The sequence below is a fragment of the Onychostruthus taczanowskii genome, unplaced genomic scaffold (genome assembly GCF_017590055.1).
Source record: "Onychostruthus taczanowskii isolate IOZ18803 unplaced genomic scaffold, ASM1759005v1 scaffold16, whole genome shotgun sequence".
Taxonomy (NCBI): domain Eukaryota; kingdom Metazoa; phylum Chordata; class Aves; order Passeriformes; family Passeridae; genus Onychostruthus; species Onychostruthus taczanowskii.
Genome location: NW_024498795.1, coordinates 10,931,352 through 10,952,167, shown reverse-complemented (window position 1 = coordinate 10,952,167; position 20,816 = coordinate 10,931,352). Strand labels below are relative to the sequence as shown.

The following is a 20,816-nucleotide window of genomic DNA, read 5'->3' as shown; positions in this document are numbered from 1 at the left end:
GTAGAAATTAGCCAAAGCTAAAACGAGAATGTATTAAAAATTTACAATGGTATAGATTCCTAGATGTTTTTACCAACACTACTGTATCAAGGCAAAATTATTAGTTTGGATTTTTACCAAGTATTATAGTGATGGATTCAAGAGTTTTCCAACTTAATATTGAAAAAAATATTAGCTCTAACAAGAAACTGTGACACCAAAGATGAAGTACCCAGATCATTTAAGGTATGTGAGAATTGTTACTTCCAAACAATGCAGAAGCACCATTCAACTTTAATCTGTAGAAATTAGCCAAAGCTAAAACGAGAATGTATTAAAAATTTACAATGGTATAGATTCCTAGATGTTTTTACCAACACTACTGTATCAAGGCAAAATTATTAGTTTGGATTTTTACCAAGTATTATAGTGATGGATTCAAGAGTTTCCAACTTAATATTGAAAAAAATACTAACTCTAACAAGAAACTGTGACACTAAAGATGAAGTACCCAGATTATTTAAGGTATGTGAGAGAGAAATGGGGCAGGGGGAAGAAGGGTTTAAAGCCAGCATCTTGCTGCTTATATGAATAGCATTCTATTTTGGGGAGGAATAAGGAGAGTTGTACCTACAGATCGAAACCTGGAGTGGTGGCAAAATTATTCTTTGGAATGTGCTAATAATCAAACTCCTCTCTCTAACATGTCCAGAGAAGAAGCAGCAAACCTGTGCCTTCAAAAGGACAATCTCCAAGGTACTTAAAAAAACATTAATTTTCTTTGATGGACATCTAGCAGAGCAAAAACTTTCTCTTATTCTTTCCAGCTTCCCCTTAACTCTTGTTACTACAAACCACTTTACTGCCATGTTCTTTCAAAGCCAATTACTTTCATAGCAAAGAATATAATGAAGACATGTTAAATCAGAAGATTTTAAAAGAAACTGTTAGAATTCACAAACCAGAATGATCAATGACACTGAAAAACTAATGACTTGCTTAACACTCTTACTCAAAAGTATTCACTGTTTTTAAAAGAATAGTTTTTAAAATAGAAATAATGGAGGAAATTATCATTTAACTACTTACCTGAATAGCATCTTCAGAATTTCCTAAACATTTGTGTATGGCACCAAGAAGCAAATTCCTCAAACCAGCAGCCGATGAATCATCCACATCATGACAAGCTTAATGAAAAGATTCCAGTAAACAAGGTGGATTGAAATACAAATACTTTCTTAGACAAGAACTGTGATTTACATTGTCTTTTAGTCTAATATTTAATTTTTTTCCAGAAAAAGGAGATGTTAGTAACATTAATAGAAAAGCAAAGTAAATTGTTTTCTTTTAAATACAACCCATTCTGTATGAACCTCATCAAGAAATCTGTCACTCATGAGAGCAATTCCTAACAGGAATGAATGGGTTGAAGTCCAAGGCAGTGGGTGTGTTCTTCTCACAAGAGGGGGACTGATCTCTACTGGTCTTTGAAATAGCCACTAAAAGGTAAACTTACAAAACAATAATCTCATTCTGGTGTTACAAAACACCCACATACTGAAAGAAAAATACACAGTGCAAGTTAGAAGGAGTACAGACCAAGCAATTAAAACCTGACTTTTTCTGAACTGAAGCCAAGTGACAGACATACAAAAATTTGTACTGGACTTAAGAACCCAGTCTAGAGTGTTTTGGCATCACAGTTCTCAGTGATGATGGCAGGATAAGGTTAATTTGCCAGACTTTAGCTGGTCCACAATCTGGGGACAGACTGTGCCTCAGCTGAGTAGTGCTCTGTTTCCAGGAAAATCTGAATCACAACGCTTGGAACCCTTTCTAAACGAATCAGATTCCATTTTGATCAAGCTTATTAGTGCCAGCTCTGCTAAATCAAGGTGAGTTCTATGAGGAGCCATTTGCACTTGCCCACACCAGCACCTCCAGGAAGGAGAGAGTACAGGGCTTTTCATCCTATAACTGCTGTGTCTGGAGCAGTGCAGCTCCTTAAACATTTTGCGTCACAGCAGAAACCCTGCCAGATCTTAACCAGCTCTGCATTCACAACACAGATAATCCACAACCCAAAGGAGCCACCTATGGATAACTATAAGGTGGCTTCATGAAGTATTTGCATTGTCAGTTCTTGTGTGGATTACAAGGCTCAAGTTATCTGGCCTATCTATTTTACTTACAGAGATGCAAGTGGGTACAAATTAATTCCTTTAAGTCATGTTCTAGCCCTGAGGAAAAGCCTGGAAATCCACCCCAACAAATTACAATCCAATTATTCATGACAAGAGGAAACAAATGTGGGAAAAAACCTATTATTCATGTTTTTGAAATACACATAAGGTGCAGAAATAACATTCACTGCACAGAAAACCTTCAACCAGGGATGGCTGATGCAGACATATTTGTCAGTGTCAAACTCACAAGCAATGTATCTCTGAATTTGAACCCATACTGCTATTTCACATTAAAATGTGAACCATTGATTGGAAGCTTACACGAGGGAGACCTACACTGCCTCTGAGTGTGCGGGAGAGAATGCAAACTCCTTACACCCTCTAAAGCTGACCACTCTGAAGGCAAATGACAGCCAAAAAAAAACCTCGAATTTATTTTGATGTGAGTAAATCTGATTTTAAAGCCTACCGTTACCTTTGTGACTAGAAAACTAGGAATCTATACCCTACTGCCATAATGCAATTTAAATGGACAAGTTATCTCAAATTAAAACTGGAACAAACATCACAACTAGTCCTAACTCTTGACTTCAAGACTGGAGTTTTCTAGCATAACGTGAAAATTGTGTACAATCCCCAAAATTCTGTGATTACAAAAAAAAACAACCCATGGCAATTTCTGTTTTATTTTCTAAATGAGCAAGTAATAATCAGAGGATTTTAGAATGGTTTGGGTTGGAAGGTACCTTAAAGACCATCTAGTTCCAGCCCCCTGCCAACCTTTCACTGGACCAGGTTACACAGAGCCTTGTCCAGCGTGGAACACTCACAGGGATGGGACATCCACAGCTTCCCTGGGCAACCTGCTCCAGTGCCTCACCACCCTCACATTATTTCTTCTTAATATCTAATCCAAATCTGCCTTCTTTCTGTTAAAAGCCATTCCCCCGTGTCCTGTCATTTATTTCTTCTTAATATCTAATCCAAATCTGCCTTCTTTCTGTTTAAAGCCATTCCCTCGTGTCCTGTCACTCCCTGCCCTTGCAAAAAGGCCCTCCCCAGCTCTCTTGCAGGTCCCGTTTAAGAACTGACGGGTTCTCGAAGGACTGCCGGAAGGCTTCTCTTCTCCAGCCTGAACATCCCAAACCCTCTCAGCCTGACCTCATAGGAGAGGTACTCCAGCTCTCTGATAATCTGTGTGTCCCTCCTCTGGACCCACTCCAAAAAGTCCATGTCTTTCTGGTGCTGAGCACCCAAGACCTGGACACAGCGCTCCAGGAGGGATCTCACCAGAGCAGAGCAGAGGGCCAGAATGACTTCCTGGACCTGCTGGCCACACTCCTTTAGATGCAACCCAGGATGCAGTCAATAGGCTGCCAATGCAGATCATGTTGAGCTTCTCTTCAACCAGCTTGAAATTGTTTGCAGAACGCAAACAAGAGCGATTGCTGGACGGAGTAAGAAACACTCAACACTTCATGGTACACACTGCTACAATAAGCTTCCCATGGCAGACACCCAAAGTCAGCTGGAGACTAAGGAAGAGGCAATCACTCACCACTAAGGTCCCAGGACAAACAGAACACCTATCATGTCATAGATAACCTCACAAGCTGCCTATTTCCTCTCAGAAGAAAACTGACATGCAGGAATGAATATGTAGTTTTAATTTTTTTCTATTTTGTTGCTAGGTTTAAATGAGTTACATTTTGCTTTGTGACTTGAAACAGTAACTACTGTGCTACTGTTTTATTTTAAACCACAGTTAACAAACAGCTATATGCAGCAGGCAGTTACGACTTCTCCCAAAAACTTGTAAAAATGAAGCATTAGGCTGAATCATAATGCGTCACTATTCTTTTGTTACTCACCTGTATTTTGCTATGACACATGCACAAGTTAAAATGTTCATGCTACTGCAATTAGCTACTCCACCCAACAGCATAAAATCATACATCTCATTTTAAAATGTAAATAAATAAATCAAGGAGCCATATATACCTTGACTCATATGCTGTAAGTTCGAGAGGGAACAGTTTGGCAGAGCTTTCCATAAGTATAACACTTCAATGGACGCCAGGACACAGAGCTCTTTGGTTGGTATTTGTTTCCTAAATCTATCTGCCTACAAAGTGCAAGAAAGAAGGAAGGGAGATCCATAATCTTTTCCTTTAGAGGGAACATGATATTTACAAACAATATATCGCAAACACTAATTTTAACTGTTTTATAAAGTCACCCAACAATTTTATGAAAAAAAAGTCAGTGGTAACTTTGCCTAAGGATTTTATGACTAAAAAAATCAAAATATTGCAACTAATGTAAGAGCTTACATATTGATCAAAATTAAAACCTCCTTGTATGCAGCCTGACTTGGTTTTACTGTATTTCACAGTCCCAATACACACTGACTGGATGCTGAGATAGTATCATGTGCAAGATCACCAGCTGAGAGCCATTTCCTAGACAACTCCCAGCTCTCAGAAACAACTAAGGCTTTCACAAACAAGACGAGATAAAAAGAACTAAGGAAGGCAAAGCTAGAAGGAAAATTACCAAAGCAACTACAGTATCATGTATTTTTATCTTTAATAATTACTTTGGTTGTAGAGTGAATAGCTAATTCACATTCCCTTTGTCAGGTCCTTCAAATGACACTATTATTTTTCCACCCTATTCCTTCCCACAAATTCTACAGAAGCAGGACAGCAGAAAAGAGATGCATCCTGCTAAAGAAAATACTGAACTAAGAACTGAACTGTCATCAGTGTACCAAAACAAGTCAGCCTATGCAAAAATTAACCTTTTTCACTGAAAATTGTTCAATCTGATTGTTTTTTCTCTTGAAAAGCTTCTGAACTTCCTTGAACACATTCTGAGCACCATTGACATCACCAGTGGCTCCTTGACACACTGCAAGAATACAGAAACAAAAATACATTAACAGTACTGGGATATGAAACAGGAAAAATTAAGATTAGATATCATATGATCATAGAGAAAAATCTCCACACACTCACTTCCAGAAAGTTATCTAGACTAGAGATTTGACAGCATGGTAATCTCAACTCCCCCAGGTACCCTCTGCGTTCACTAAAAAGTCAGTACTACTTTTTACATCCATTAAAGAAAGTAATACCACCAAGCTTGTAAAGTGGTAATAATTCTATCTGCATGGAGAGAGGTGTACAGACAGGCAGGTGCATGTATGAGCATGCAAGTGTTCATGATGGAAACAAACACAATTGCCCAAGTCAAGCCTGGCACAAACCCGTATGTGCAGCAGGCAGTGTGGAAGGCACTATGTGCACCAGCAAGTTTCCCAAGAGAAAACAGTGCCAAAACCTTACCACATCACTGACTTCCATTTCCCCAACACCCTGGATATACCCACCTGCTGTTAAATAAGCATAGTAGCACTGGGACCACCTGGATTCATTTTTAAGCCTTTCGAAGGACTCAAAGGCATCTTTGAAGTTCATCTCTATCATGCTGCACCAACCTGAAAGCAACACTGATTTAACTTCAGAGGAAGTACAGAAATTCAAACTCGGTGTCAACATTATTGGAATACACAGTTCTGTTGTGTTTGTTTTGTTATGAGAGCTGGAGCACGTTTAACAACTATAAAAGTAACTGGAAAATTAAAAACAAAAACAAATGACATACATTTAAAATCTGATTTAAATTTACTGGGACATTTTGAATTAGAAGATTCCATAGGAAATAATTAATCCACATTTCAGAGCAGGAACAAAATTATATACCAAAAGCTCTCATTTTAAAAATTTAGATACTACATTCTGTAGAACGTTGAAACTTACAAAGCTACTACTTTTTGCATTATTATTTTCTACTGTGACAAGATCCCATTTAAAGCTTGAAGCAACCTATCTTCTCCACTGTAAAGACGTGTATGCAAATTAAGACAATATATCCTGCTACTGATAGAAGGAAATGAACACGAAATACAGACCCTGCAAACTGTGAAGCTCCACTAAACTGATGAGTTTTTAGCACAGAAGTGGTGAATCCATAGACAAGTCAGATGAGTTTATTTCTAATTTTAAATAATACTCAGTAGTAGGTTAACGGTTTGCAACACCTTGTACTTGCAGATAGTTTTATTATGAAAAAGTGTTAAATTCTACTTTTCTAAACAAGAAGATCAATACCATAATCTACCCAAGACAAAGGCCACTAATCTAAAACCTTTTTTAAAACCCTAGTAAGAAGTCTTCAGTTTGTTTACTGAAGCTGCCAAACTTGAGACTGAGCTATTAATGGTGAGCACACATCCAACGTACCTATTTCGTATAAGCAGACGTGTTGAATCTCCCTTTGGTCTGTTGCAAGTTCCAAAGCAGTATGAAATGAGGTCAAGGCACTATTAATTTGACACTAACAAAGGCGAAAGAAAAAGAAAAAATTCAGACATCTGAGATTTAAATTATTTTGGATAATTTAACATTGATAAAGAAAAATTTGTATTTCTTCTAATAGATAGCTAATAAAACCTAGAGTAGAGGAGTTTGATAGTGTAATAGCCGCCAGATCAGATCATGTCTCAACCTTCAACCTTAAAAATCGGTGAATATATTCCTCCTATGTGCTATTAAGTCCAAAATTCATTTGGCTTGTGTAGTAAGCTTTTAAGTTATCTCACTTCTACTTTTACTAGTCATTCCACCTTTAAAAATCATATTTTTAACATCTGCTAATGAAGTTTAGCTTTCTACACAAGAGGATACCTTTAGTGTTTGCTTTCATTTATTTTGACCTTTTCACCTCTTCCCATATGCCTCAGAAACCCCTTCAAGTTAATAGAGAATTCAGAAATGCTGCATGACACGTAAGAAGATAAAAAGCATATGAGAGAAAAAGCATTTTGATAGAATCATTAGCTAACAACAGCTTAGCAAAAAGAGCTGACATTTTTCTAAGAACTAGAATGATAGTTCTTTTGACAACCTGGTCTTCTCAGTCTGGGATGGGACTTCTCCCTATCAATCATTATGGGGGGGGGGGGGGGAATGAAAAGCAATATTTAAACATACTATATATTCTAATACAGCCTATACCCATTTCAATACTGTTCCTGTATTTATTATCACATACATTTATTATAATTTATACAACAGAAGAATTTTTAAGCTCCTCTTTGCTGACTAAGCATGTGAGCAAAAGAAAACCTTGAAAATGCAAACTCACCATCTATACCAACATAACTGAATTCAAAAAATCCTACAAAAATCTGCAGCATTGTAGCTTAAGACCAGGCACACACAGAGCTCTGAAACGATTCTATTAGGTTTTCTCCTTTGTCTCATCAGGGAAAACTGGTTTAGTTGCTAAGGAATGATTTAACTGTAAATAATACATATTGCATCAAGACAACACAACTGCCTGCACAGGGAGCCACAGCTGTATCAATATAAACACTGTACACTTGGAAAGTACAACAGTGATTGAAATAAGATACTTGGTGGTAAGGCAGTAGAATATACAACACAGAAAGACAGGTGAGTTATATTTGCCCTCAAAACTGTCAGGGAGCCTGAGCCAGGCGCTCCTTTTTCACTCCTCTACACGTGACTTCAGTGACACTGCATCACCCCAACACACCTTCCTGGGAAATAATTGCTATGGGCCCAGTCTCACAGAAAAAATAAAATAACATCAGTTGAGAACTTTATTTCTGTGCTAGGAATTCAAAAGCTCTGCAAATCCATGTTTTCAGCGCTTCTGAGGAAAATTAAAAAAAAAATAAGAAAAAAAAAAAGAGAAAATCTAATATTTAGTTCTCTTCAAAGATACACTGCCTTCTAAATCCCTGACTATTCTGAAACAGAAATCACTTATTCCATACAATGACTACTGGCAATCATTTTCTGCAATGGTGTACACCTGCCTGGGGCAGCACAGGAAATACCAACCAGCTTGCAATACACAAGTCCAGTTTGTTGAATATTCAAATCTTCTATAAGCCACCTCTCTAACTCTCTACATCTCTCATGTGTTTTGACATCTGCCTAAGTTTTCCTTCAGCATCAAGCTCCTTTAAGTATTTCAGAGACATTCATTAATAATTCAAGTTTCAATCATCTCCAGGGATTGCAGCAACATCCTGGAATATGAATTACTACTCTTGGTGTTAGTTCTTAAATTAATTACTTTCTGTTTACTGCTTAAAAGAACAAACAAAAATAATTACAAAGTCTAAGAGTCTGCAAGTGTAACAGCTGGGCTGCTCCTGAAATTGATGCTCTTGAGATTCATAAAGATATATACAAACGCTTGTAATTCCTTCAATAGGCATCACTCTTTGACATAACACAAAGACAAAAAAAGACCAACACATAAAATATGTAATATACAGAATTACAAAACCATAGAGGATTGTGAGAAGCCTAGTCTTACATTTGTGGACTTCACATTAAAAGTAAAAGCACCCCAACCCAACAACTAAGCATCTATAGAGCTTACCAAGACAATTCAGCTTCCTGAGACAGCATGCATTTCCCAGAGTTCTTCTGAAATCTCAGGATACTTACCTTCTCTATTCTCAATCACCACTCTGAATTCATAACGCTTTTAAGAAGTCATGCTCAGAAATAAGGGAAAACCAAAAATCAACTTCTAAAAGCTAACAATTTACACCAGAGGACATTATATGGCTGTTTCAAAGCCTGTATTTTCTACTCCTTAACATACTAAAACCTATTTTTCCTCAGACAAGTCACAAAATCAAACTAGAATAACACTAGGATATAGTATTTTATAAGAACAAGTAACTAGAAAAGTCAGCACAACTCCTGAAAATAAACCTTGATGTTATGCATGCTCTGCAAATTTTTTTTGCTTTAGACACTACTGTGATTTTCTTTCAGAAAATTAATTTAAGACTTCTCAATACTTGTTATTACTCTTGTCCTCAGTCTGCTTTTCTGTACCATACCCTCTCACCCCTAAATAAGAATGATGGTGCTCATACCATAACATCTATAAAAGGTAACTAAAAAGCAAGAGGTGCTAGTAGGAATTACATTTAAGCACATGTTACCACTACATATTTTTTGCAGCCTACTCATCAGGCACACTTGGTGCACACTTTAGCACACCTGAAAGTACCACTGGTGCTCTGCCTGTCAGCTGGAGCATTTGGTAGTTTTTCCTTCAGACTATTTTCAGTTCTTTTTCAGTTTTGCAGCCAGAGATTTCCTGTTGTTTATATATATTTTGAGGCTGGAATATGTACCATAGAATCACAAATCAAGCACAGAAATGTCCATAAAAGCAGCCTTAGTGAATTATGCAAAAGTCAGTAAAAACGCTACTTTTAATACACAGTCTCTTAACCTACTCTTTGGAAAGAAAAAAGACATTTGATCAACCTAGCAGTGCAACCTTTAACTTTCTGGTGCACTTTCATTCCAGTCTTTCCAGGATCTTCCTTTCCTTTCCCTTAACTTGCCCAATTCAATAGTCTCCAACTGCTTTCAGACTTTTCTCTCAAAAACGTGAATCTGGGAGAAAAAAGCTGATAGATAATCTGCTCCACATTTATCACACCTGTAAGGCTACTTCTTCGAAAACTGAAGTCTGCTAAGGGTTTTACTAATATCTATTCATGCTTCTTGGGGCACAAAGCATTATTCAGTCCCATGCTGTTCATTTGTCTCTTACAGACAAGAAGGTTTCACAGAGACAGTGCTTTCTCCTTGACTGCCTTCCTTGGCAATTTCCTCCTTTGTCCGATTTGTGTCTCACTGTCCAGTCCCGAATTACTGCTCCTGCCTTTTGAACAGTTTCCCTGTCTCCAAGGGTCCATGGGCTGAACTGTGCTCCTTACTGGTTTTTTCTCCATAGAAAAGAAAAGACACATACACACAGCATGAAGGCTTCCTAATGGAAGCTGAATATACCATCAGCTGAAGGCTACAAAAAATGTATGCAGGATCACAAGAAAAATTTGATGGACTGAGTGCTAGCAGGCCCTAATGCAAACCCTACAATCAAAAATGGAACACACAAGGTCTGAGTAACATCTAAGGTCCTTTTATCCATCTGTGCTACTATATTGTATGACAGAACTGTTAAACGATGACAGATGTGAAAGAAGGACTCTAAACTTTATAAACATCAGCTCAAGGTATACTTTTAAGTACCTATAGATAAAAATATAATTCTGGTAAGCCACCTGAAACAATGTCCCATGTCCACTGGAAAGAATTTAAACCTAACTGTGCACTAACAGTTTCAAGGAAGGCCAAATAACTTCCTAGGCTTTGCAAGAGCTCTCCTCACCCACCTTAGAAATGAGGAGGAAATTACAACTCAGCATTTTAGCCTGTAATGTCAGAGCGTCCGTGCACTTCTGGTTCAGAATCACAGAATTGTTTAGGCTGAAAGAGACGTCAAAGATCAGCCCAACCTTTGACCAATCACCACCTTGTCAATTAAACCACAGCACTAAGAACCACATCCAGCCATTTCTTGAACATCTTCAGGGAGAGCGGTCCCACTACTTCCCTGCACAGTTTGTTCCAAAGCTTAACAACCCCTTCTGTGAATAAATTACTCCTGATCTCCAGCTTGAACCACCCCCTAGCTCAGCTTGAGGCCATGTCCCTCGTCCTATTGCTCACTGACTGGGAGAAGGGATTGATCCCCAGCTGGCTACAGACTCCTTTCAGGCAGTTGTAGAGAATGATAAGGTCACCCTTGAGCCTCCTCTATTCCAGACTAAACAATCCCAGCTCCCTCAGCTGCTCCTCAAAGACTTGTGCTCCAGACCCTTCACCAGTTGTGTTGCCCTTCTTTGGACACACCAACAACCTCAATATCTGTCTTGAATTGAGGGGTCCAGGACAGGACACTACTTGAGGTGAGGCTTCTCCAGTGCCTCCTCACAGGGGACACAGTCACTGGCCCTGCTGGACACAGGGATATGCAATGGAAGCTGTAAGACCAATGCCCAGATCCAGGACACATGTAACCACAAGTGTGTTGTGCAGATACCCAGTACAGCTCCCCATGCCACTGCCACCAGTCACATTCCTTCCTTCACTATTATGCCAAAAACTTTTAAGCAAATTAAGCTGGAAAAGTCATACCAAAATCCAGAAGAGCCCAAGATACTTAAACTGGAACATTTGAACACAGCAAAATCTCCATGACTGAGCACCACTTGGAACAAAGAAATTTTGAGGGAAGGGGGAAGAGGCTGCTGAATGAAAACACACACATGAATAGCAAAGAGACATTTTAATTCCTGTCAGCAACCAAAAAGCTTTCTGCTGACTAAGGGCATGGCTACACAGCACAATGCACAGCATTCTGCTTGCCTGAGTTAACTAACTCCATTAACATGGCCACACTGTCTCCATTCACTTGGAGCTAAACTTCACTATCTTCATACAGTATCTGGAGTGTATTATACAGTGCATTAGTGCAGTATCATACAGTGCATTAAATAATGCAGTAAGATTACATTTAAACAACTCTCCTTTGAAACAGTTCTCCAGAAAGGGACTAACTACACAAAACTGACACTTCTCCCAAATATATTCTTTCTTTACACATACACTCAATCTATTAACAACTTATGTTTAGACTTTTGCCATAACTTGCTCTGAAAGTCAGAAGAATCATCTGAATTTTATTCCTCATTACATTAAAATACCAAGTTATTCCCTGCCTTCATTGTGTAGTTATTCCCCAAAAATTTGATTTTTACCATAAGAATGGAATAGGCATATAAATTAATAAAACCCACCAAGGTCTTTCCTACTCAGGCAACAGCAATACTTCCCCAAGAGTGACAACTTGCCTGTGACAATGTAATTCCCAAAATGCACCACTGCTTTCAAAAAGACAGCAAAAAAAGAAAAACAACATTCAAATCCCATGCAAGAATACGCCTGCAAATCTGGAAGGGCACTGAAGCCTGTTCCTCTGCTCTGCTACTACCTCTCTGAAAATACTGAGCTATATTTGAAAGACTTAGCTGCAAATTTAGCAGAGAATGACCACCAATATCAACATCTCAATTAGCTCTTGTAATTATAATGTTGACATGAAGGCTTTGAACATTCTGGGCTTCTGCTTTTGTGTTAAGATTTTCTGGTTCATGTAATTGCTCAGAAAATATTCTGGTCTGATAAAAGCAGCAGCTAGGAGAGTTGAGTAGTACTTCAAACAGATTCTTAGATAATAATTCAGCCAAAATCCATGAGGCTGCTGCAGTGTTTGAATAATGCTTTGCAACTCACAAACACATTCACAAACACATTTTCAGTGAATACATTTCTGCTCAGGTCAGAGCTCACCCTTAGAAACAGAAAACATCCTGGTGTGACCTCTGAAAAGCGAAGTAGTTATTTAAGGGAAACGACTGCAAGATTTAGCTGTATATGAGCAACACATAAAACAGAGAGGAAGATAAATACTATGTACTCAGCAGATAATACTCAATTTTAGCTTGACAAGCAAAACTGAAATAGCTCAAGAAATCTGAGTGGCCAAATGCACTTCCTTTTAGCACAGAGTTGCAGAAGTATCAAGTAGCTGAGAAATAATTTCAAAATGTCGTTAATTCAGACAGATCTAGTGGAAGAGCAAGGTCTGCACGTGAACTTGAAACTAGGAAGGACTTAATGCAATCTTTCTCATCTTTCCATGTACCTGCATCTTTAGTCACAATCTGCAGAAGCTTGCAAAGTTCATTCACATCAGAAAAACATAAGGAATGATCAGGAAGAAAAATCAGTCTAAAGGATGACAATGTGCAATACCTCTAATCGCTGTATCCTTCCCTTGAAGAACATGAATAGAGAAGAATTTGGATATGCAGATTCTTTTTTGGCAAGAATTTCTTTTGCCTCCTTCAATCCTGCCTTGTTATCGCTGCCATCAAGGGCAAAAAAGGGACGAACAACTGTGTGGTACCACAAGAGAGCTAATCTATAAGAAATATAAGAGTAAAAAGGATTACAGCTTTTAAACAGAAATTTAAGGATAACATTCTACACATACAAACTTTTAAATTACCCTGGAAGACAAAGACAGATATGAATCTTGTATTATACAATCTGGCTTTATACTTTAAACACAATACTACTGCCATACATCAAAGTACTCCTAAACTGCACCTGAACATACAATTCAGAGCACATTACACAAAGGCAAAGAAACAACTGAGCTCATAGCATGAAAGCAGTTGAGCCTTTAGAACTCAGTACATTTTAGAAAAGAAAAACCCACAATAATACTTTGAAAAATAACTCTCTACTAGAGAGGGAAACAAAAAAAGCCAAACAAAAAAAACCCAAAGCAAACAAAAACCCCAAAACCAAACAACAAAAAAAAGCCCTGACAAAAACCAACAGAAAGCCCTGAACACACACCAGCAGACACTCCTGAAATCAATGTGAAAAAGAAATACATTCTGTGTTCAGAAAGATAGATATTTACATGACCTACATCACTCCTGGAAACAAAGGCAGAGCACAAAGACTTCCAAAACTATCTGAAGGAGAAAACATTCCCCAAATATATCTTTTTTTTCTCCCCCAGAAAGGAGAAAGATCAACAGCTTTCTGAAACAAACAGAATCCCAATTCTTCTCCTGAAGCAGAAGAGACTTCAGCTCTACTGTCGTGTTTCAAAATTGACACCTGATAGTACTTGCAGTCGGTCCAGTAATAATAGCATAAATTTTTAGATAATGAAATAATAAAGCCATTTACGAGGGCTGTTTAAATTAGCTCTGGCCAATCCTTCAGCTCTCGAAAAGACCTGAGCACAGTATGAAGTGTTGAGAAAAAGAGTACACAAAAAATACTCCCTTAAAAATACTGTAAGGAACATCTCATTTTACTGAGATGCTAAGACAAACAAACAAAAAAATTAAAACAACTGAAAATGTTTTGTATTAATAGTAAGAAAAAATGGCAAAATGAGACCAGTGAGTCATACTAAGTAGTATGCTCTCCACAGCAGAGAATGTAACTCAGGTAAATTCACGGAGCCTTCAGGGGGAGCTTTTATTTCCTCTGCTGACATTTCAATTACAGGACATTAGAACTGCAGGTACTGAATACAGCAAAAAATACTGACCCAAACCCCAAATACATGTAAATAATTAACAGCAGAGATCTCATACATTAGTGAGTGATGAATTTACTAAACCATGGTATGTTAAACAACGATCTACCAGTTTATTTTACCTGCTGTTGTTTCCTTTAAAGCAACATGACTTTTTGGTTTTGACTTTTTCCCAGTTACTTACTTTTAGTACTAAGTTATCTACCAAAGCATTTCAATATAGCTACTCACGTAGCTAAAGGGGCCTTCATGTCCTTACTTTCACTTGCATACATCAGTGAGGAAAGCCCCTGTAGGCGGTCTCCAGGAAAACCCAGCAGGTTGATGATTTTGAGCAGGTTTGGGGGCACCATGGATATGCAAAGATGAAAAAGTCCATATCCAAAGCTAACAGCACCTTTCAGTCTGTTTAGCGAATCCTCCGTTACACCTTCTGCAGCAATATGATTATCATTTGCAGCATCAGAAGTCAAGGATTCCTGAGTTGTTTTCTTCTGATATATTTCCTGAAGTGTATTAATGTCCGTATAGCACTTATTGTAAATTTTCCAGGCTTTTCGGAGTATCCACCCACCTTTTATGTATGCTAAAAAAAAAATCAAGGAAGAAAGAAATACTTCAAGGACATATCTCAGACGTCCCACCTTTTATGTATGCTAAAAAAAAAATCAAGGAAGAAATACTTCAAGGACATATTTCAGACACGGAAAATCCTAAGTAATAAATGCTATTTTCCAAGCCCAAGATGCTCTATTTGCAACAACTTAGTGTATAAAGGATTTTGTAATAGCTACTGCTCCCTCAGAGAGGTCTTGCACAGTGGGCACTAGAAAGTTCAATGTGTACAACCACAGACTTTACAGCAGCACACAAGACAGAGGCAGCTCTGGTCAGCGACGCGGCAGTACAGCTGTCAGAAAGAGAGCATGCAATCAAAGAACTTAGTGCTGGATTTTGTTCCACTACAGGGTGCAGATGAAACAGCTGCCTAGCAAACAGAGAGAAGCAAAACTCAGAAGAGATTACACCTCCTCTCTTAAGCCCAAATTATGTTAAAACACAGTTGATCGGAAAATACAAAGTAAAGCCTTTCCCTTTGGGTTAGACAGTAAGATGTTCAATATTATCACTTCCCTGCCCTTTGCATGAATACAGTGCCCTACAATTAAGGAAAAGAAAACCCACACAAAAATTACATGGTTTTAAAGTATTTTTCAGTTGCCTAACTTCCTCAATTTCAAAAGCAATGTGAGTGCCTGAATTTCCCTAGAAATCTGGTCTTGAGCATTCTTGTTTGAGAATGACAGCATTCTCAGTCTGTGATCTTTATGGCAGGGTAAAGAAGGGCCTGACATCAAAAGAGAAAGATGTTAAATTTGCCTATTTAAACAGCAATCATCTTTGTTATAAGCACACCCTTTAGTAATGATAAGTGTTAAACATGAAACAAATGGAGAATATCCTTGCACACATTAGCTGTAAAAAACAGACACCAGCATTTTGGCTGTGACAGTTAGGAACTGAGAGTTAGGAACTACAGTGACAAAGACTAACTAAAAATATAAGAAAAACATGTTTTAAGCAGCAGTGTTCTAAACAAATATAGACAGATTTGCAAAGATCAGTGTTATAACTAATGCCAGAATTAGACCATAACAGGTGGGGTGTGTCAAAGAAAAGCAAGATGCTATTAATAGCAAACAACTCTATAAAAGCCTTTGATGCCTTTGACAAAACCCCTCCCAAATCACAAAAAAAGCCCAACATTTCTAGAGAAAGTAACATCACAGACTAGACTGCCTCTTTTTGGATTTTTGTTATACAAAGAGGGCATGAAGCTAGTTTGATAGTCTTAAAAAACTGTACTGAAAAAGACTGTAAAATTTGAATTCTCAGTTATGACAGAAGCGTTCTGTCAACATCAACTTGGAAGTATTAAAAAAAAAAGAATCCCCTCTCTTGAGATGAGTACTAAAGCATTAGAATAAAAAAATGAAGCCCCCAACCTCGATTCAGCTGCATTACAAGACAAACATTACTCCAGTTTTAAGCAATTAGGTCACTTTGGCTGCAGAGAGTTAAAAGTTATGTGGTTCATCACAAGATGAATGCTCACACAACTATGCACAGCAGTGCAGCACACAGGTAATAAGAAAAACCCACATTTTACCTATCCTACAGATAATGATTCTGCCCAGAGCTAACCACTGTGTTCCAATGCAAGCATGAAATGGAAAAGATATGGTACGGTGGAAGAAAAAGTAGTTTTACACTTTGCTTCCATTGGTGTGCTGTCATGAACAGCCCACTAACACAGCATAACCATAATTTATATTATAAGGATACACCAATATAAAACAATCTAATCAGTTAAAACAAGGAATTTCTGACTTTTCAAATATAAAAGTTAAATCCGGCCAAATCACTGAGTTGACTTCCCAACATGAAAGCAGTCAGACTCATGACAACTGTGGTAAATACTAAGAGAAGGTAGTTCAGTATTGCCAGGAGAAGCTAATGTCATTTGGTCTGCCAACAACTTTATGATGAAACTATTTCTAATACATCCACGAGGGTGGAAAAGAAAATATAAAATGTGTTAAGCATGTGAGAAACCAACTTGCGTGGCATCATATGCTTCTTGTCAAACTGTTCCAGGAAGAAAAACACAAGGAATTTTTCTCCCATCCACTGTTCAAAAATATTTGTCTCCTGGGGGTTTTTTTGGTGAAATTACACTAATTTCATTAATCTGGTTGCTATTTCTGTGCAGAAATATGAAAAAATACCCCAAGGAATGTATATACATAAGCAGAAAGATAATTTACTTTAAAACACAAAATAGTGGATCCAATAGCTCAGCAATGTCAGTAACTAGCAGTCACTGAGGTAGCATTTAGCTGCTTGGAATTTTAACTAAAGACTTCAGGTATATTTTTTGCTTAGTAGAATAACCCAAATATATAGCATGTTCTGCAATTCTCTACTACCCACTTTTCTCTGAGCTGCAGACAAGAGAGAAAGGGAACAGACACCACCTTCAATTACAGCATCCAACCCAGTTATGCAGCTGCAGAATACATACTGAAACAAGGGAAAAAAGCTTCAAGAGGGAGGGAAAAAATAACCACCAGAAACAAAAACCCAGAACTGCATCAAAAATAGCAAGAAAAACTCTTCGGCAGCACAACACAAAGTAGACAGAAATATCTCCTGAATTTCTGCTGACAAGAACCAAACATATTCTTGATGCCATAGCTTGGAATAAAACAAGTCTGTACATCACAGAAAGCATTATATCCTTGACTGAAAATTTTAAGTTTTATTTTAAATAATCTGAATGCTGTTTCCCCATTTCCTTTCAGCTGATCAGTGGAGTTTAGTCTGTCTGCCATCTCTTGGTCTTCACTGATTTGGTAGAAACCTGAGATATGCTCCCACTTTCTATATGACCTTGACCACAGTATCTATAAACTTACCGATAAAAGCACATTTTAAGATTGTGCAAGAGATGCAGGAATGTAAGGAAACATCAGAAACAGCTCTGCAGTTGAAAGAAGGGTTTGTATCCAACACAACAGGATTACCCTGTTTGGCATGCAAGGACGCTCTCTGGTGACCAGAGACTAAGAACTGATTCAGCAGTTCCATGTTCAGCACATTCATTTAAAATTGCTTTCATTGACACTTTGTCACCTCCCTGAATTGTCATGAACAGAATACATATGGGGCATCAGGATTTTCCCAGTGGCCTGGTTTTAATAGCCTCTTTTATCTTGCAGGCCACAAAGCACATAGATGCTACTCAGCTCCATCCTAACTCCTCCAACACCTCTATGATAACATGTAAACTTCTCTAAGGAGAACCAATTGAATATAATTATTGGTATGGAAAAAGAAAAAAAGCCCCAATTTGTAGCAATCCATCTCATTTTTCACCACTACCTACACAAAGGTGGAACACCTCTGTAAGTGTACCAGTCTTGAAATGTTTCAAATGGAACTGTGCTTACCAACAATTATTTTTACTGAACATCATATGATGAATTTATGACCAAGTTTTATAAAAAAGACATGCTAAAATATATCTAAACATGAAAGCCACAGCACACCTGATAACTCTTGTTTTACAAACGAGAGCACAGCCAAGTAGACTTGACAGTCTGCTACAATTATTTGTCTTTGTAGACGATCTATCATGGATAGAGTAGATTTTCGTCCATCAACCTGTTTGGAATATACAAACACAGAGCACAGTAAAATATTAATGAAGATAATACATAATACTTGTCTAAATCTGAGAAATTAAAAACCCCAAAATTAACTGCAATTGGTAGTATTGCTACTAAAATAACTCATCATTTTGAAGTTCAAAACTACACTAAAATTTCTCAGATTATCAAGCAAAATCCTACTTAACCGCGAAATTTCACACATACACTACCAGTTATTTTCCCCAAGGTTCTACAAATTGTCAGAACACATTTAAATTGTATTTACTTATTACTAAATGCATAAGACATGTAATTAACAGATATTAGACAGGAAGAGCACAGAAAAGGGTGGATGACAAGTGGCAGGGTAAATACAGTGCCTCTAAAGAGCAGAGAGTTAAGTACAACAGGTTCAACACTTTTCACCTAGCAAACTAAACACTGAAGAGAAATGGCTTTTTTTTCTGCTGTGTCACACTTGGCAGGCTGCTCACTGGTGCTTCTATACAACTACTTTAACTTGTTCTGAATCTCCATGCTTTATTCTTCCTTTATTATTTACAAGGAAAAATCTAAAAAAGGAAGGAAAATTCCCTAGGAATATGCCTGGCTCACAGCAATCTGCAGCCTCAACGTCACAACTTTTGAACATTACTAGAGCATGGATGAATTAAAATTAGCCTGAATTAGACAGACTACAAGCTTCCTAATATAATTTTAGTAGGTCACAAATTCTGCATGTTCAGGAAACAATTACTAACATCAACAAAACCTGACACTTTAGAAGACACTTTACTCACCTGAGACTATGTATTTTAGAACAATTAGGAAATCTAAGTAAAATATTTGACTGAATTTCCAAATTTATTATTAATCTCAATGGCTCTTCACATACCAAAAATCATCTTTTCAAGATACAAAGAGGACAGAAAGAAAGTTTCCAGAAAAATTTATTCAATACACTAATTATGTTCTTACATTCTTTTTAATTTTATTCTTGATTGTTTCTATAACTCCAGCTTCTTCACTTTCACAAAGTTTCTCTGTAGCCTTTAAGTCATCACATGCCAGTTGCATTTTCTCCTCTTCAAATGTCATCATGGCATTCTATCAAAAAACCAAGCACATTTGAATTATAAAAACCACAAATACTTTTGTTTCTACAAAAACTGTGGGATAGTTAAATTTTTCATAAAAACTGGACAACAAAACTTTTTAAACTGAAGTAGTAATACACGCACATCAGTGCCAGTACTTCTAACACAGAAACACTGAACCAGAAAATGGAGATCTTTACCAAAATCTCAAGACAATGAACTCAGAACATACTAAGGGAAAACCTCCATCTTAGCCCTTCATATACAGTCAAAGTGAATGCACTGTCAGATTACTTTCAGCAGAAAAAAAAAATCCTATACATTCATTTTTAATTTTTGTTATGTAAGGCATGATTTGCATCTGTGCAGGTATCTGGTTTTATTCATTCATATAAATAACAGGCCTTCAAAGTCAGTAACAACAAACAGCTATTAAATGCTTCAAAATAACAGCTATAGTCCCTCCATAGGTAAAAAGCAAAAGAAACCACATCTGACTCCAACTACTCCTGAACCAACTGAAAAAAAATTTCAGGACAAGTAACTTCTTTTCTTGGAGCTTATTAAACAAAAGCTCTGAATGACACAGGCACACCAAGTGCTGCTGCTATATTTAGAACAGCAGCTAAGCAAGATACTTTCAAGATCCTCTGATGCTGCACTGGTTCAGCACATCAGATAAGCAAGCCTGAGAGATTCTCTCTTTCCTTTCTCCTCCCCACTGACTTAAAAGGAAGCATATGCCCCAGGAGTTTTCCTAACCAGTGTATTTTTCCATATTGTATACTAGAGAGAATTCATATTTATTTCATTCACAAATAATGTATTTTTGGCATATTATAGTAAATTCTGTCTTTCAAAAGAGTATTACCATAGATAATTTCTGGTGAGATCTAAGACGAAGCAGCAAAGTCAGAATAAAGACAGTCTAAAAAACAAGATCCAAACACCTTCTAATACACCTGCTCAGTTTGTATACATGGCATTATAATTCCTAGTATGTTATATAAAAAAGCATTTAACAAACCTAACTTGTTCATTATGACTTTTTAGTAAATCTATACTCCCAGTTCTCATCTATCCAAAATGGAAGCAATGTGAATGGATTGAATTAACAACTTTAACCCAGAAGTACGGATGGAGAAATCTTCAACAGCAAAAGCTACCAGAAAAACAGGCATTCATGAGTTTTATTTTAATCAAATAAATAAATAACTCCACTGCTCACTTAA

The 20,816-nt window shown here is 37.3% G+C and overlaps 1 protein-coding gene across 1 annotated transcript in view; it reads right to left on the bottom strand.

Moving 5' to 3' along the window:
* TTC39C (tetratricopeptide repeat domain 39C) overlaps nt 1-20,816 on the bottom strand; it is a 37,295-nt gene that overhangs the window by 5,079 nt on the left and 11,400 nt on the right. The window contains exons 3-11 of the mRNA XM_041399429.1: nt 19,466-19,594; nt 18,386-18,500; nt 14,505-14,859; nt 12,962-13,130; nt 6,473-6,566; nt 5,560-5,667; nt 4,969-5,078; nt 4,167-4,290; nt 1,069-1,166 (exon numbers count right to left, since the gene is read on the bottom strand). Coding sequence (XP_041255363.1) covers nt 1,069-1,166; nt 4,167-4,290; nt 4,969-5,078; nt 5,560-5,667; nt 6,473-6,566; nt 12,962-13,130; nt 14,505-14,859; nt 18,386-18,500; nt 19,466-19,594 — 1,302 coding nt within the window. The remainder of the gene's footprint in view (nt 1-1,068; nt 1,167-4,166; nt 4,291-4,968; nt 5,079-5,559; nt 5,668-6,472; nt 6,567-12,961; nt 13,131-14,504; nt 14,860-18,385; nt 18,501-19,465; nt 19,595-20,816) is intronic.